The sequence below is a fragment of the Thalassophryne amazonica genome, chromosome 22 (genome assembly GCF_902500255.1).
Source record: "Thalassophryne amazonica chromosome 22, fThaAma1.1, whole genome shotgun sequence".
NCBI classification, from domain to species: domain Eukaryota; kingdom Metazoa; phylum Chordata; class Actinopteri; order Batrachoidiformes; family Batrachoididae; genus Thalassophryne; species Thalassophryne amazonica.
This window is the reverse complement of record NC_047124.1, coordinates 36,473,933-36,491,665: the sequence shown is the minus strand read 5'-3', so window position 1 is coordinate 36,491,665 and position 17,733 is coordinate 36,473,933. Positions and strand designations below refer to the sequence as shown.

At 43.1% G+C, this 17,733-nt stretch overlaps 1 protein-coding gene across 2 annotated transcripts in view; it reads left to right on the top strand.

Moving 5' to 3' along the window:
- The window catches only part of mkrn1 (makorin, ring finger protein, 1), a 57,573-nt gene extending 41,503 nt beyond the window's left edge, over window positions 1–16,070 (top strand). For both annotated transcript variants that reach the window (XM_034163551.1, XM_034163550.1), the window contains exons 6-8: window positions 2,760–2,870; window positions 14,348–14,492; window positions 15,353–16,070. In XM_034163551.1, the coding sequence (XP_034019442.1) occupies window positions 2,760–2,870; window positions 14,348–14,492; window positions 15,353–15,562 (466 nt within the window). In that variant the 3' untranslated portion in view covers window positions 15,563–16,070. The remainder of the gene's footprint in view (window positions 1–2,759; window positions 2,871–14,347; window positions 14,493–15,352) is intronic.
- The last annotated feature ends 1,663 nt before the right edge of the window (window positions 16,071–17,733 follow it).

Sequence of the window (17,733 nt, the reverse complement as noted above, 5' to 3'; positions counted from 1 at the left end):
TCCGACAGTTCTTCAACTCCGGCGGAGCTTTTCTAACATCCCTGTGGAGGTTGGCGGCATGGAACCAGAATGGGCAATGTTCAAAGCTTCCATTGCTGAAGCTGCAGCGGGGGGGCTGTGGCCTGAAGGCCTTTGGTACCTCAAGGTGCGGCAACCCTAGAACACTGTGGTTGACACCAGTTGGTCAAGGAAAGGGAAGCCGTCTGACTGAAGAAGGAGTCCTTCCAGGATATGTTATCTCAGAGGACTCTGGAGGGAGTTGCAAAGTACCGACAGGCCCGAAGGACAGCAGCCTCTGCTGGGGGGAGGCAAAGCAGTGAGTATGGGAGAAGTTCGGAGTAACTGTGGAGAAGGACTTTTGGTCAGCACCAAGGTGCTTCCGGCGGACCATGAGGCACCTCATGAGGGGAAAATGGGGAACCATCCAAGCTGTCTACAGTAAAGATGGGAGTCTGTTGACCTCAAATGAGGATGCAATCTGGCGCTGGAAGGAACACTTTGAAGAACTCCTGCATCAGACCAGAGTGCCCTGTATAGCAGGGCAGAGCTGGAAGCTAATGGGGCATGATTATCAGTTTCCCTGGTGGAAGTCACTGAGGTAGTCAAACAACTCCACAGTGGCAAAGCCCCGGGGGTTGATGAGATCTGTCCAGAAATACTGAAGGCTCTGGGTGTGGAGGGACTGTCTTGGATGAGATGTCTCGTCAACATTGCGTTGAGGTCTGGGACAGTGCCTAAGGAGTGGCAAACTGGGGTGGTGGTCCCCATATTTAAAAAACAGGGCTGTGAAAACTCCCCGGATCCGCGGGATTCTGCGGATTTCATCATGGAGGGGGGGGGGGGTGGGGTGTTAGTGTTGTACTCTTTAATCGTGAACATCACTGTATTTTTAAAATGCTTATCGCTAAGCATTCTCTTTTTTTACGACATCGTGTAAGTTTTATAAGTCCGCGGACACTGATCTGTGTGTTACAGATACAAATCAGTTTCCTCAGATCCGCGGAGTGTTGCTGAGGGAAAAATGCCACTCAAAGCGTAGCTGTTAGGACAGTTGTCGTAAAGCAGGACTGGTTGGTTGCTGCGGCGACACTGTGTGGCTCCTGTGCGGCGCTTAAGCTAAACGTAGCATGTGGACATCTCAAACTTTTAGAGCTCTGAAGTTTTTAAAAGAAGATTTGTGCAGTACGTCTGTGTCACGGAGCGACGTAGCACAGAGAGAAGATGGAGAGAAAGACGGTTTGAAAAAGTGTTATAAGGACAAGAATCCGTGGAATCGTCCCTGACTTCATCAACACACCTGAAAGATAAAAGAAACGGGAAAAGTGAACTGTGTCCTCTCAGGAAACACGGTAAGAATTTTTCTCTCCCTGGAAAATAAACATTCTGCTGTTCAAACTGGATTTTTAGACAAGATTATGTGACTTTTTTTCACTCATCTAGACTTTCTTTGATTGTAAAAAAGACATTGTGGCTTTGAATATTATTGATATTTTACCCTGATTTTCCAAATATTCTACAAGCTTTAGCTGTGGTTTTTGAAATGCTGTAACAGTCTTTTCAGTCTTCATAAATTTCATGTAGATTAATTGTTCTGAGTTAATGCATAATTTGGTTTACAGTTAAAAGGAAAATCATTCCAGGTCCAACTTCCACGTCATATTCTGTTATTTCAACATCATCATTGACAGTTCAAATAAAAGGTTGAATATAGGATCATTTAAATATCCACTAATTTTGAGTTTTGTTCTTCCAGGAGATGCTGAAAAAGTATCATTAGATAAAAATTTAATTCTGGGGCCCCACAGGGCCCTAGACCCGGCTCCTGGGGAGCTGCTGTCACCAATCCTGTTTGTGATATTCATGGACAGGATATCGAGGCATAGTCAGTGGGAGGAGGGTCTTCAGGTTGGTTTGCTCAGGGTGTCATCACTGCTTTTTGCAGATGATGTGGTCCTGTTGACTTCATAAATAAAGGGTAAATAAAGGTTAAATTTGTACTGAAAGGAGCTAGGAGGAGACCCCGGGGAAGACCCAGGACTAGAGAGATTATATCTCCACACTGGCCTGGGAACACCTCGAGATCCCCCAGTCAGAGGTGGTCAGTGTGGCCCGGGAAAGGGAAATTTGGGGTCTCCTGCTGGAGCTGTCCCCTGTACCTGATCCTGGATGAGCGGTTGAAGAGAGTGAGTGTATTCAGTAACAGCACAGACCGTCCACAGTTAAACTTGCCCAGAGTTGAGGGCCACCTTACAAAGGGAGTTCTGCGTACATAACAAAAGTGTAATGACTTATGATCCGATGCAACTTGTATTTTTTATTTTTGTTTTCATTCATCTATTTACTTATTTATTTTGGACAGATGTGATTATACTCCAGAAAATACAGTGATGTACATCAATCATGGCAGTCAATTCAAATGCAGTCTGTGACACTTAACAAAGTCATTATAGCTGAAGAGTCCCGGATCTCAAGTCCACTTATTCAGCCAATAAAACCAGGAGATGAGAGCCCCCCCCACAGTAAATGTAACTGACAAACAAACACAATGTATTACAAAAACAAGAAAAGTCTGTTTATCTGTCATTGATTTTTATGAACCAGGAGCTGTTGAGGTGATGTGTAGATGGGATGTTTCCTATAAAAGCCCTCAAACGTGCGAGTGCGGGATAAATTACACATTTGTGTCTCTGTCCATGAATAGGACGGCGACACGACACTGTTCACCGACGCCTCTCTTTCATCATGCTGTGTTTTTGCAGGTCTTGCCCAGAGTGTCGAATTACATCCAACTTTGTTATCCCAAGTGAGTACTGGGTTGAAGATAAAGATGACAAACAGAAACTCATCCAGAAATACAAGGACGGCATGGGGTAAGGAAAACCGCTTTCTGTCCACAGCAAAAGGGACATGAAGTCTTAATATGACATGGGGAGGTGATGGTCTTTAGGTTAAAGTGGTGTGCTTGAGACCCGAGTTCTGTTCAAATCCCCCATCAGAGTGGAAAATAAGTTGCTCATTTTCACCAAGTTGCTCCTGGTGTGCAGTTGGGAGTTCCTTGACAGCGGTGTGTATGTGCATGATGGGGCGTTCAGACCGGGCCACAGTATTATCAAATGTTAAGACATTCAGAGTCTAACGCCCACAGGGTTCAATGTAATGCAGAGAATGTTGCCATGGCTCCTACTTTGGTTGTATAGAGACCAGATCACACATTGCAGTGGTTCTGTTGCCCCATACTTCTGCATCTCCCACCACGAGACACCTTAGGGGACCCGGTCACGCACCTTTTCAAAGTCCACAAGTACGTGTTCCAGAAAATGCAGTTCGACGCACAGCTTTAAGGATCAGAGATTATGCATGTCTGAAAATGATGACCTTGGGCACCAAATTGTCAGTTCTTAAAAATGACCTTTCAGGATTTGCCGCATTTCCATAAAAATGTGAACTATGGTGCTGTGAAAGGAAAAATGAGATTGAAGTCTTCTCTTAAAAAGGTATAAATGCTTCCCAAAAGAGGAGGGGGCGGGGGGCGTGGTGTAGTTGTGATAAAAACGTGTCGGCATCGATGAATAGTCTTTGGTCTCCTCCCCTTCCGGAGTAATGATGAGGCAGTTAGCAGGCTAACATTGTTAAATAGGTGGCTGGCACAATTTTGTAGACAGCAAGGCTTTAGCTTTATTGATAACTAGCCTTCGTTCTGGGACCGCCGTGGCTTGCTGATGCTGGACGGCCGTCACCCTACTGAGGAAGACACCGCCATCTTGTCTGCAAACATAGAGCTCTACAGGGAGGATAGCATTAGGATTTTACAGCAGGCCACTGCGCAGGTGATTAGAGACCCTGCGATGCTTATGACAAATGTGGGCGTGGAATCCATTAGCTTAGCAGAAAAACTTGTGCAGAAAATCCACTATGGTGATAGTGCAGTTTATCTGCCAGGGAGGGAAATTCATCAAGTTGAGATTATGGCCTGCTTCTGTAGACATGTCCATAAAAATCATAGAGGGATATGTTTTGCAAACTTGAGGATTGATTGAGGATGGCCCAATGGTTGTTCCAGCAATATCAAAGATTTTGTGTCTGCTACCTACAACGCGCGTGGAATGTCTCAAACCTAAATCTACTTCCAGGCATCTTATATATGTTGCTCTGGAACCTTCTGATCCCTTCTGCAAATCATTTATGGAAATTGTGGATGCATTAGGATTTCAGCAGTGCATTCAGGACTCAACGCACATTAGTGGAAATAACCTGGACTTGGTTCTCGCACGTGGTATTGCTGTCACAAATATTGACATCATGCCTCTTGCATCAGTGGTCTGTGATCATCTGTTCCTAAATCAGTGTTTTCTGGAAATTACTGGAAATCAAGGTTTTTACTTGCATGGTGAATGTTTCTGGGTTATTTTCATTCAGTATATTTCAGTTCCACACCCAAACATTTGGTGGTGTAATGTACCATGTTGGTTTGCAAGCTGCCAATAATCTCCAAAAAAAGAAGGGTAAATTTGTTTTGGGATTTAAGAGTTTATAGAGTTATGTTTTTGTGGACTGCGCTGTTGTTTTTCTAATGGTTTACTTTGTTCTGGACATTAAAAGTCATGAGCTGCATTTTTCCTCCAGTAATCATACATTAAGTGGAGCTAACGGGTGACGCTTCCAGCTGCTAAAAATGCTAATGCCATTAGCATTCAGACGAGAGTTTGCGAGTCAAAACCACAAGATTGAGTTTGAGCAACAGACAAAAATTTGTCTGAGGTGAGTGAGTGAAAATAATGTGATGTTTGTGCTCTGTTCAGGTTTATCAGCTAAATTAGCTTTTAGCTGCAGAATCAATCACTGTGGAGCTGAGTGTTTGACTCAGAGTGTTTTTTATTTTTACCAAATAAAGCTACACAATTTTTATTGTTAGTGCTGTAACTGCAAGAAAAGTCTTAACTTTAAATAAATTAGATTTTTTTATTTAAAGTTTTTTTAACCATCAAATAATCAAAGAAAATACCACAGTGCTCTTACATATTTCTTTATATTCTAAGAAATATATTTCTTGGCCACATCAGAAACATAATTTGCTGAATGAATGAATGAATCGACCATTAGTACATGTACACATTACTTTTCATTTTATTTGTCTAAAAATAAAGTTTAGTTTTCTAATGTAAGAAAAGTTTTTTTTTGTTTGTTTTTGTTTTTTTTACTTCAAAATGTACAGTAATCAGAAATTAATGTTGAATTAAAAACATATTTGTAAGGATTTTATGGTGGCCAAGAATGTGAAAACAGATCATCAATAAGTCCAACGTTTCTGGTAAAACTAGGAAAAGTGAGTGAAGGTTGAACAAGTTGATGTATTCAGGCCTGGCATTTTTCCGGCACAGGCGGCGACAGGTTGCCATGTAATCCCTATGGAAGGACGTGTTGTGGATATGTGGTGACGTGGAGATGTCTGTCTGGAGTTTATACTTGACGGGGACATGTTCTGTCTCTGGCAATCAGCCTGTGAGCAGGACTTGTGTCCCTTTTGTCTTTTATTTAACACAATTATGACAAAGTTTGAGGGGGAGAAAGCGAGGAAGTGCAGCAGCAGCCGATGTTTTTTTTTTTGTTTTTTTTCATGTGTGTGCGCACGCAAACGAATCATCCGTGAAGAAAATTTTATTAATTACACAGATGTATAAAACAAACGGTGTCTGGTTTATAACACAATTATGACAGAGTTTGAGGGGATGGTCCGCGAATGACGTTTAGCGCCGGGAAATATACCGGTTCTTTGTTTAATAAGAGCCGCAAAATACACCCCGTTCTTTGTTTAATAACACGATTTTTCATTGGTCTAGCTCGACGTGATAACCAATCATTGAACGTGTTTTAATGTGGCTCGATCTGTATCAGAACAAAAATCTTTTCTTAGCATTTTGCAGGAGCCTGTTAGACAAAGTGATCAAATTGAAGAGATTATTTAGTGGATATGATTTTGACCAGTGCAGCCGATTGCTGTAAGTAGTATTTTTTTTTTTTATTATTTGTGTAGTTTGAAGAGGTCTTAGTGAAAGGATTCAGCATCCATGACGAGTGTTTGATAAATTTCAAAATTCAAATTGCTTACGAATTCTGGCATTTCTAAAACAAAATGCTGAGCTCATGTTGTAAGTTAATAACCATTCTTTTATTGAAATAATAATTATTTTTCACATATTTGAAACTTGGAGTGGATGCGAACCCAACCCTGTTCATTTTCTGCCCTGCTTTTCTTTCCACACTGATGTTCACTTGGACTGGTCTGTTGAATGAACTATAAAATAATTACTCTGAAAATATGAGCCCAGCAGCAGCAGTGTTCAGTGATGGTAGTATGTAGTCAAAACCTGCAGATGTTTGTGGTTATTTTATTTTTGCTTTAGAAAACTGCATTGTAAAGCACAAACCACTTGACCTCAAAGATGGTAATGATTGTTTCAAATCTTTAACATTGGGTGTTCCTGAGAGCTTTCCAAACAGGTTTGAAAAGGCCTAAAATCGCAGTCCCCAGCCTGGGGCTTTGCCCCTGGACCCCATTGGGGACCTACGCGGCCCCCAAACCCCTCGACAATTTAGTTTCAGGCTTAGCCATATTGCCTCAATGCCAGTTCTTTGAATTGTCATTTCTTTTACGGTGTGTTCTGAACCACAATGTATGTTTTTTTTTTTTTTTTTTTTTTTTTTTTAAGATTAAAGGCTGGTGTCATAACACAAGTTGTGTGAAAAGACAGGTGGAAAAATTGACCTGACCCAAAAAAAAATAAAAAAAATTGCTGGGTAAATAGACCTGAAAATGCACCAGAATGCGTCTGAGATCTCAAGTTTTTCTGGGAGAGAACCCCCAGACCCCCTGCCAGGGGCATTGGGCCATTGGCCCTTGCCAAAAACTCCCAGGGTTTCTTTTCCATGGCCCACTTTCATCACTGCTAATTACATCAAATCTGCAGTGATTAAACCATTACTTAAGAAATTTAATCTTGACCCTAGCGTATTGAAAAACTATCGTCCGATATCAAATCTGTCATTTTGCTCAAAAATTGTGGAAAAAAGTGGTGTCACGGCAGCTTATGGACTATCTTACTGAGAAGAATCAATTTGAGCCACTGCAATCTGCTTTTACAAAATATCATTCCACAGAGACGGCTCTCACTAAAGTGGTGAATTAAGGAGACCCGAGTTCATCTTTATCTTCTTTATCTTTCTGCTTAAAATGGATTCAGACACCAATACGGTTCTGTTGCTGTTAGATCTCTGTGCTGCGTTTGATACAGTGGATCATCATATTCTACTTGACAGGCTGGAAAATCATTTTGGGATTACTGGGAGTGCCCTTGCAGGTTTGACGTCATACCTGACCAGTCCTTTTCACTGTTTTGTACAGTAACACTACCTTTAACCTTATTGACATGAAATTTGGGGTTCCACAGGGGTCTGTCTTAGGCCCCCTGCTTTTCTCCCTTTATATAGCACCCCTTGGGCACATATTGTGGCATTTTGGGATAAGACTGAAATGATGATCCTTGGTCCAGTGAGACATTGACATCAATTTGAGCAGTTAACGCTTAGCCTAGGCTTGTGTGTCATACATCACAAAGTGAGGAACCTTGGGGTAATTTTTGATCCTACATTGTCCTTTGACCGCCACATTAGAAAAAGACTGCTTTCTTCCACCTGCGAAATATAGCGAAGATTCGTCCCATCCTGTCTATGGCTGATGCCGAGACCCTGATTCATGCATTTGTTTTTGCATTAGGACTACTTTGTGTCCCTAGGGTGAATAAGAAGTCTGTGGGTCACAGAGATTTCTCTTATCGTGCCTCTGTTCTGTGGAATGATCTCCCTGTGTCAATCAAACAGTCAGATTATACTGTATTTGTTGTCTTTCTGACGCCTGAATCTGTTTGAGGTGCGGCTGCATCCAGAGATGGGTGAGGTGTCTGATTCTGAAACCCTCCTGTCCTGTACACCGGCAACATTTCCTATATATTTATTTTGTGAATTGTTTTGTAATTTATATCTGTATCATGGCCCAAGCAGATGGTCGCCCCTTTGAGTCTGCTCTGCTTGAGGTTTCTTCCTCAGAGGGAGTTTTTTCTTACCACTGTCACCTGTGTTTTTGCAGTGGGGGTTCGTAAGATTAGACCTTACTTGTATTAAGCGCCTTAAGGCAACTTTGTTGTGATTTGGCGCTATATAAATGAAAAATAAATTGAAAAGACCCTTCTAATATTCTTGAGGGTAAAGAAGTGATCCACTGTTCCAACGGTTTAAGTCTTCTCTTGAGTACTCCTGCACATCAGCTTTCCCAGGGAGGCTGGGAAGTATGATACCTCTAACTGGAACTCGCTCTCCAGCCTCCTTTTTAAGGATGGGGACCATCACCCCAGTTTACCAACCCAGAGCTACTGACCCGATAGTCCAACGACATCCAGAGACTTCAGCATCTCAGCACGGATCTCATGCACTCCTGACAAATAGCCACTGAAGAGTTGTGTGTTTTTTTTTTTCTTTTTTGAGTACTGCACAGGTTCTCTCTCCCTCCCTCCTTGATGGTAGGCATTGAGGAAATCCTCAGTCGTCTTTCCACCGCCTGGCGATAGCCTCAGTCTAGTTGAGCATTGCTCCTCCCTTGTTGAACACAGCCTGGGCTAAGAACTGCCTCCCTTAAGTCGCCTGAAAGTTTGCCAGAACTGGTTTGAGGTTGACTGAAAGTCATTCTGGACGGCCTCTCCAAACTCCTCCCATGTCTGAGTTTTTTGCCTCAGCAACCACTGAGGCTGCAGTCCTTCTGGCCTGCTAGTACCTGTCTGCTGATTCCCGAGACCTCTGCAGAAAAGACCTCCTCCTGTCCACCTGTAGGTTCTTGGATTGCCACTACAGCAAGCACAGACAACCTGCTGGCCGCAGCTCAAAGCATCCACCTCAGCAACGGAGGCCTTGAACATGGACCAATCCGTGTCCATCGCCCTGACCTCCCTCAGGACCTGGGAGGAGCTTTTTGGAGGCGAGAGTTGAATGCCACCTGGACAGGCTCCTCTACCAGATGTCCCTACAAAGCCCTAAATATGAAAGACATGAATTTATGAATCAGTTATGAATTTTAGAAAATTAATTCAATGTAAAAGATTGGGATTTTTTTCCTGACTTTGGCCTTTTAATCTATGACCTTGAAAATTTTTATCAGTTTTTGCTAATCAGGATATGAATCTTGAGTAAAAATTTCATAATGATGTATGAAAAATTGTGGGCTGTTCACTAACAAACGGGACTAAAACATGGACCTCCTCCAACTTTGTTGGTGGTCGTCATTATCAACCTTTCACGTCCGGGGTTCTGGTTACTTGTGAGCATCGTAGTGCTTGAACGTGTTTATCAAATCAGTTTTATTTATATAGCGCCAAATCACAACAAACAGTTGCCCCAAGGCGCTTTATATTGTAAGGCAAAGCCATACAATAATTACGGAAAAACCCCAACGGTCAAAACGACCCCAGGAATTACAAGTAAGCCTGCAGTCTGAGAGCGAAGCGCTCTATTGGGGTGATATGGTACTACGAGGTCCCTAAGATAAGATGGGACCTGATTATTCAAAACCTTATAAGTAAGAAGAAGAATTTTAAATTCTATTCTAGAATTAACAGGAAGCCAATGAAGAGAGGCCAATATGGGTGAGATATGCTCTCTCCTTCTAGTCCCTGTCAGTACTCTAGCTGCAGCATTTTGAATTAGGGAACTTTTAGGACAACCTGATAATAATGAATTACAATAGTCCAGCCTAGAGGAAATAAATGCATGAATTAGTTTTTCAGCATCACTCTGAGACAAGACCTTTCTAATTTTAGAGATATTGCGTAAATGCAAAAAAGCAGTCCATATTTGTTTAATATGCGCTTTGAATGACATATCCTGATCAAAAATGACTCCAAGATTTCTCACAGTATTACTAGAGGTCAGGGTAATGCCATCCAGAGTAAGGATCTGGTTAGACACCGTGTTTCTAAGATTTGTGGGGCCAAGTACAATAACTTCAGTTTTATCTGAGTTTAAAAGCAGGAAATTAGAGGTCATCCATGTCCTTATGTCTGTAAGACAATCCTGCAGTTTAGGTAATTGGTGTGTGTCCTCTGGCTTCATGGATAGATAAAGCTGGGTATCATCTGCGTAACAATGAAAATTTAAGCAATGGCGTCTAATAATACTGCCTAAGGGAAGCATGTATAAAGTGAATAAAATTGGTCCTAGCACAGAACCTTGTGGAACTCCATAATTAACCTTAGTCTGTGAAGAAGATTCCCCATTTACATGAACAAATTGTAATCTATTAGATAAATATGATTCAAACCACCGCAGCGCAGAATAGAATAGAATAGAATTTAAAATTCTTCTTCTTACTTATAAGGTTTTGAATAATCAGGTCCCTTCTTATCTTAGGGACCTCGTAGTACCATATCACCCCAATAGAGCGCTTCACTCTCAGACTGCAGGCTTACTTGTAGTTCCTAGGGTTTGTAAGAGTAGAATGGGAGGCAGAGCCTTCAGCTTTCAGGCTCCTCTCCTGTGGAACCAGCTCCCAATTCAGATCAGGGAGACAGACACCCTCTCTACTTTTAAGATTAGGCTTAAAACTTTCCTTTTTGCTAAAGCTTATAGTTAGGGCTGGATCAGGTGATCCTGAACCATCCCTTAGTTATGCTGCTATAGACGTAGACTGCTGGGGGGTTCCCATGATGCACTGTTTCTTTCTCTTTTTGCTCTGTATGCACCACTCTGCATTTAATCATTAGTGATCGAGCTCTGCTCCCCTCCACAGCATGTCTTTTTCCTGGTTCTCTCCCTCAGCCCCAACCAGTCCCAGCAGAAGACTGCCCCTCCCTGAGCCTGGTTCTGCTGGAGGTTTCTTCCTGTTAAAAGGGAGTTTTTCCTTCCCACTGTAGCCAAGTGCTTGCTCACAGGGGGTCGTTTTGACCGTTGGGGTTTTACATAATTATTGTATGGCCTTGCCTTACAATATAAAGCGCCTTGGGGCAACTGTTTGTTGTGATTTGGCGCTATATAAAAAAAATTGATTGATTGATTGAATGAGGATATAAAACTATTGACGAGATACTCTATCTCACTTACAGAGTTTAGGTAGCTACTCTGCCCTGTGTTGGTATATGGCATTGGAGAACATAAAGAAGGAATCATATCCTTAAACCTAGGTACAGTGCTTTCTGAAAGACTTCTAGTGTAATGAAACTTATTCCCCACTGCTGGGTAGTCCATCAGAGTAAATGTAAATGTTATTAAGAAATGATCAGACAGAAGGGGGTTTTCAGGGAATACTGTTAAGTCTTCAATTTCCATACCATAAGTCAAAACAAGATCTAAGGTATGATTAAAGTGGTGGGTGGACTCATTTACATTTTGAGCAAAGCCAATTGAGTCTAATAATAGATTAAATGCAGTGTTGAGGCTGTCATTCTCAGCATCTGTGTGGATGTTAAAATCGCCCACTATAATTATCTTATCTGAGCTAAGCACTAAGTCAGACAAAAGGTCCGAAAATTCACAGAGAAACTCACAGTAACAACCAGGTGGACGATAGATAATAACAAATAAAACTGGTTTTTGGGACTTCCAATTTGGATGGACAAGACTAAGAGTCAAGCTTTCAAATGAATTAAAGCTCTGTCTGGGTTCCTGATTAATTAATAAGCTGGAGTGGAAGATTGCTGCTAATCCTCCGCCTCGGCCCGTGCTACGAGCATTCTGACAGTTAGTGTGACTCGGGGGTGTTGACTCATTTAAACTAACATATTCATCCTGCTGTAACCAGGTTTCTGTAAGGCAGAATAAATCAATATGTTGATCAATTATTATATCATTTACTAACAGGGACTTAGAAGAGAGAGACCTAATGTTTAATAGACCACATTTAACTGTTTTAGTCTGTGGTGCAGTTGAAGGTGCTAGATTATTTTTTCTTTTTGAATTTTTATGCTTAAATAGATTTTTGCTGGTTATTGGTGGTCTGGGAGCAGGCACCGTCTCTACGGGGATGGGGTAATGAGGGGATGGCAGGGGGAGAGAAGCTGCAGAGAGGTGTGTAAGACTACAACTCTGCTTCCTGGTCCCAACCCTGGATAGTCACGGTTTGGAGGATTTAAGAAAATTGGCCAGATTTCTAGAAATGAGAGCTGCTCCATCCAAAGTGGGATGGATGCCGTCTCTCCTAACAAGACCAGGTTTTCCCCAGAAGCTTTGCCAATTATCTATGAAGCCCACATCATTTTTTGGACACCACTCAGACAGCCAGCAATTCAGGGAGAACATGCGGCTAAACATGTCACTCCCGGTCCGATTGGGGAGGGGCCCAGAGAAAACTACAGAGTCCGACATTGTTTTTGCAAAGTTACACACCGATTCAGTGTTAATTTTAGTGACCTCCGATTGGCGTAACCGGGTGTCATTACTGCCGACGTGAATTACAATCTTACCAAATTTATGCTTAGCCTTAGCCAGCAGTTTCAAATTTCCTTCAATGTCGCCTGCTCTGGCCCCCGGAAGACAATTGACTATGGTTGCTGGTGTCGCTAACTTCACATTTCTCAAAACAGAGTCGCCAATAACCAGAGTTTGTTCCTCGGCGGGTGTGTCGCCGAGTGGGGAAAAACGGTTAGAGATGTGAACGGGTTGGTGGTGTACACGGGGCTTCTGTTTAGGACTACACTTCCTCCTCACAGTCACCCAGTCGGCCTGCTTTCCCGCCTGCTCGGGATCCGCTGGAGGGGAACTAACGGCGGCTAAGCTACCTTGGTCCGCACCGACTACAGGGGCCTGGCTAGCTGTAGGATTTTCCACGGTGCGGAGCCGAGTCTCCAATTCGCCCAGCCTGGCCTCCAAAGCTACGAATAAGCTACACTTATTACAAGTACCATTACTGCTAAAGGAGGCCGAGGAATAACTAAACATTTCACACCCAGAGCAGAAAAGTATGGGAGAGACAGGAGAAGCCGCCATGCTAAACCGGCTAAGCGGTTTCCTAAAAACACACAAAGTGAATAATGTGTAAATAATTTAGAGGTGATTCAGCAGAGGGAGTGCTTTAGTTAAGGCACGTGAAGATTACACTGTGAAACAAATCGTTATCTAGTTAACTAGATCAATCTAACTGCGCAGATTAAACAGCTAACAGATACAGAAAAACACCGCTGTGCTCCGGAACAGGAAGTGATACAATACCGCAGTGAGAGCCAACCACCAGTAGAGGCAGTCAAACAAGCCCAGCAAACAGTCAAACAAAAGCCAAAGTCACAAGATGGACAGTCCATGTCCATCACAGACGTCCACCAACAAACCACTCAGATTCAGATCGGGCGGCCCGTTCTTCTTCTTGTTCTTCCTCTCCGTGACACGGTCCCATTGAAGCAAATAAAACGTGTCGCCTGTGAAATGGTCCAAACCAATTTGATTCCAGCTTTTGTGTTCAGTGATTGTTCTTCACGTTTTTTGTTTTTTTTTTCCCCATTCAGGCGCCACCCCATGAGCACTGATTTACTTGATTATAGTTTCCGTCTTGTCCAGATATGTTTTGTGTTATTGATTGTAGTCATTTCTGTCATTCTTCTTCATTAATGTACATGAAAAAAAATAATGAAAAATCAAGCTCCCGTAAAGACTCCCTTTCTGAAACGCACTTTGTTTACACCGGAACCACTTTGGAGCTCAGCAAGTGCTGGGATACAGGCTTCCTGGAACCACTCCAGCCACAAGGGATTGTGGGAAAACCTGAAAAATGTCATCTTCCAGTAAAGAAGTGCATAAGTCTTAATTTTCTTTTTTTTTTTCTTTTTTTTAAACAATCCCTCGGTTTTACGAAAACATCTCAGTTGTGACGTCACTAATGAAGACGGAACGTAACCATCTCTCCTAATCCAGACACCGTTTGAATCTTTGTTGATGAAACTGTTCTTTAGTCACAGATTTCACATTCAATGACCTTTTTTTTTTTTTTTTTTTTTTTTTTTCTTTTTCTCAAGAAGAGCCAAAGCACAGATTCTTTATAGTTTTTGGTATTTTATGTTCTTATTGGTAATTTTTTTTTAATGAGGAAGTGTTTGAATATAACATTGAAAAAATTATTTGTAGAAGACATGTTTGTTTATTGTGAATTAGCCAAAGGATTAATCGCCAAATGTTGGATTAATTATTTCAAAGTGATTCATTGAGTTAGTTGTCGCTGCTAAAGAAATGTCTTATACGGTCTGTAGTCACTTAGGAGATTGTGCTTCCATCAGGGCTTTGGTAGATGATCACTGCTGTCTAACGTTTGCTGTGTGTCTTCCAGGAATAAACCGTGTCGATATTTTGATGAGGGTCGTGGAACATGTCCTTTTGGCTCAAACTGCTTCTACAAACACGCTTTTCCCGACGGGAGGCTGGAGGAAGCTCAACCCCAGCGAAGGCAGACCGGATCCAACGGCAGGAACCGGGTAACCGTTAGTGCTCACCGACAACCCTTCAGCAGATAGTCCTGGGTTACATTCAGAGCAGGAACAAGATCAAGATCTTCTTGTACAATCAAGACTGTCCAGGTTTAGCCACAGTACACACGTTATTGGCTGAAAATGTAGAAAAACATGGCAGGTATTGGCAACGACACACTGAACACGGTCAGGAATGATGCGTCTTTGTTTACGGTTGATAAAAGTAGGAGAGGATGGAGACTTCAGGTGGAGCTGATCACAGGCAGACGATAGTTGGATCAAAGCAGAAGCTGGTGGACTTCACCTTCTGAGTAAATACTTGTATTAACTAGCTTACATCCAAACCTCAGCGATGCTCACTAGAGCAGCTAGCATAGGTGGCGTAGTTCAGTGCCAGCTGGACATATTCGTTAGTGTGGCTGGTACCAGCGGCTCAAAGTGATGTGCAGAGCTTTTGTACTGTTGACTATTGTTTTGCATGTGCTGGCAAACTGTAATCAGGGTTTTTTTTCTGTACTAGTACTGGCCAGGCAGGACACCCGCTGGACACCAGCCGCTCCTCTGGAACGTTAAGACGTTTACCATCACTTTGAGAGACACACACACACACCCCTGTGATGTGAACAGTTGCTAGGCAACCAGTGCTTTAATCTTTATGATCAATGTTTTTATCAATTTAACATTAAATGTATCAAGGGCATCAGACGCACACTCCACTCATTACAACACAGCAGGAAGGTGTGAAGCTTCCAAAACTCCAAAGTTGAATAGTTTGTGGGTTACGACGTGTTGTCTTCATGAGCGTTGATGGACTGTGTGATGCACGCGCGGGGTGCTGTCTGGTAACGTTTCCTTCCGCCCTGCAGAACTCGCGGCGGACGCCTCTGTGGGACATCTTCGAGCGGGAAAGCACAGACTCCTTTGACAACGAGGACGAGGAGATGGTGACGTTTGAGCTGAGCGAGATGCTCCTCATGCTGCTCGCCGCAGGAACCGACGACGAGGTGACGGATTCAGAGGACGAGTGGGACTTGTTTCATGAGGAACTGGATGATTTTTATGAGATTTACCTATAGCAGCCTGACCCGCTAACCCCGCCCCTCCCCCTCTATACTCGACACTAGAATGGACTGTCTTGTGAGTGATGGACAGTAGCTTTCCCCGCCCCCTGTATTGTGGCAGTGCCTTTAAGCAGGCCATACTTAAATGAACTTATTAAGAATGGAAAAAAATCCAACAAATCAGTGCGCTTGTGCTAAACATTTTCTACACCTCCGTCCTCGTGAGCGTAACCTCGTGTTGAAAGGAAACGAAGAACTGAGATTTAACAGAACTATAACTTTGCTGAAACCTTGCTAATGATAAATATCGTGGGTGTGGGCGTGACTCGTTTCTCATCTACCCAGCTGTTTGTACATATTTCTGGCGCTGAGGTTGTGCTCCGACGCGCTCGGCTCCGACACCAATACGGACACGTCAGATTTTACACACGGTTTTTGAAGGCCGGAACTTCTTATTTTTCTTTATTAAAGCTGCTGATAGCCATTATATTGTTCCCGTGTTTAATAAATTTACCAAAATCACTTCCTGTTTCCTGTTCCTTCCTGTTTCTGACATCATGTTCCTGTCTGGCACAGACTGAGAAGCCTGTCGCGGGTGCCGGTCTCCTTTTTCAGGCTAATGGCAGAATTATCTATCACCATGGGAATCAATGACAGGATCAACCATCAGACACGGTGTAGGATAAAGGTCAAGTAACCCAGCTGGACCAGCACCGCGCCACAGTCCCAGGTTATGATTATGGGCCGGTGGGTCAGGTGGTGGCGTCGATGGCTGGAGTCGTGCCTGAATAGTCAGACCACTCACTCTACATCCTTCCTGAATCTCGTCGTCCAGGTAGTTCCTCAGAACCAGGATGTTCCTGAAGCCTGGTTTGTCCTGATTGTGGTCTTTTCTGTCATTCTGGGCGTCAGCCTGTTTGCTCGCTCACAGGCACGTGGCGGGTCACGGCCCATTGAACTCATTTCAAGGGTGAACTCGCCAACTACAATCGGAATTGTAACAATAATTGGGAGACAGTTTGCAACACGTGTCCCTGACTGTCAGGAACCCGGCGTTCTTCAGTGGGTTCTTCTGCTGCACACGCCCCTCACAACGTGTCATCATGGCTGTCCACACGGTCATGGACTTATTTCAGCATTGTGTTCACGGTGGTGTAGGAATCAAAGTGACGTACGGCCCGTTTGTGGTGATTTGTACGAGACAAACATCTGGGTGCATCATGGGAAAAGCTGTCTGGCGTCTTATAACCTGTTTTGGTCTGCTTCTTGTGTCTTTGTCCCACAGTAGTCCACCTGAATGAGCGTAGTGTGTGAAGAGTGGTACACTGCCCCCTAGGGGCACACACATGCATATGCTATAACACCGTAATAAGATGCTGCACTTTAGTGCAACAGCTGTGTTGGAACACTGAGACCAGCAAATATGAGAAGAGAAGGACAGCTGTCATTTTCTCAAGATCTGTGAAGAAAAACAGCCTTAATTATAATAATAATGATGATTCCATCCATCGTCATGCTGCCCCCCGGTGGTGAGGGGTAGATGACACCTCCTGGAGTGTGTGGCACATTACACTGTTCACACTTGGTGTATCACTTAATAGTGACATCTGCTGGATTTCAAAAGTCACTGTGGGCAACCTGGATTGTAGTAAGACTGAACTGTTCATTCATTCATTCTGACACGTGGACATTAGATGACTGAAGGATGGTCCTGTTCACAGGACGCAGGGGGAGGAGGCGGGTTTGCACATTTTGGATGATGACAAAAAAATTAATGAATAAAAAGAAATTCAAAAGGCCATCGGCCTCGTCTGCCATGAGGACCTGATTTTGGCAACATCACTTCCGGTTTGTTTCTGTGCCTCATCCACCTTAAGAAGAACCTTAGAACCTAGAACTGAAGGTCACGTGATGTGATCTAAAATAGCGTGGGTGAAGAATTGATTTGGCAGCAGTTAAAAAAATAATAATTTTTCGCGACGTCACTTCCGGTTTGTTTCAGTAATCACCTTGTCCACGATGAAGACCGTGTTGTGGCTACGTCATTTCCAGTTTGCTTCCGCATTTGATCAATCTCCAGAGATCCAGATGTGCCACTGAGTCACCAGACTGAAAACACCTCTCAGATTCCAAAGCAAGTAGTGTGCAGAGTCTGAAGAATTTAAATTTAAGCAAAAACAAAATAA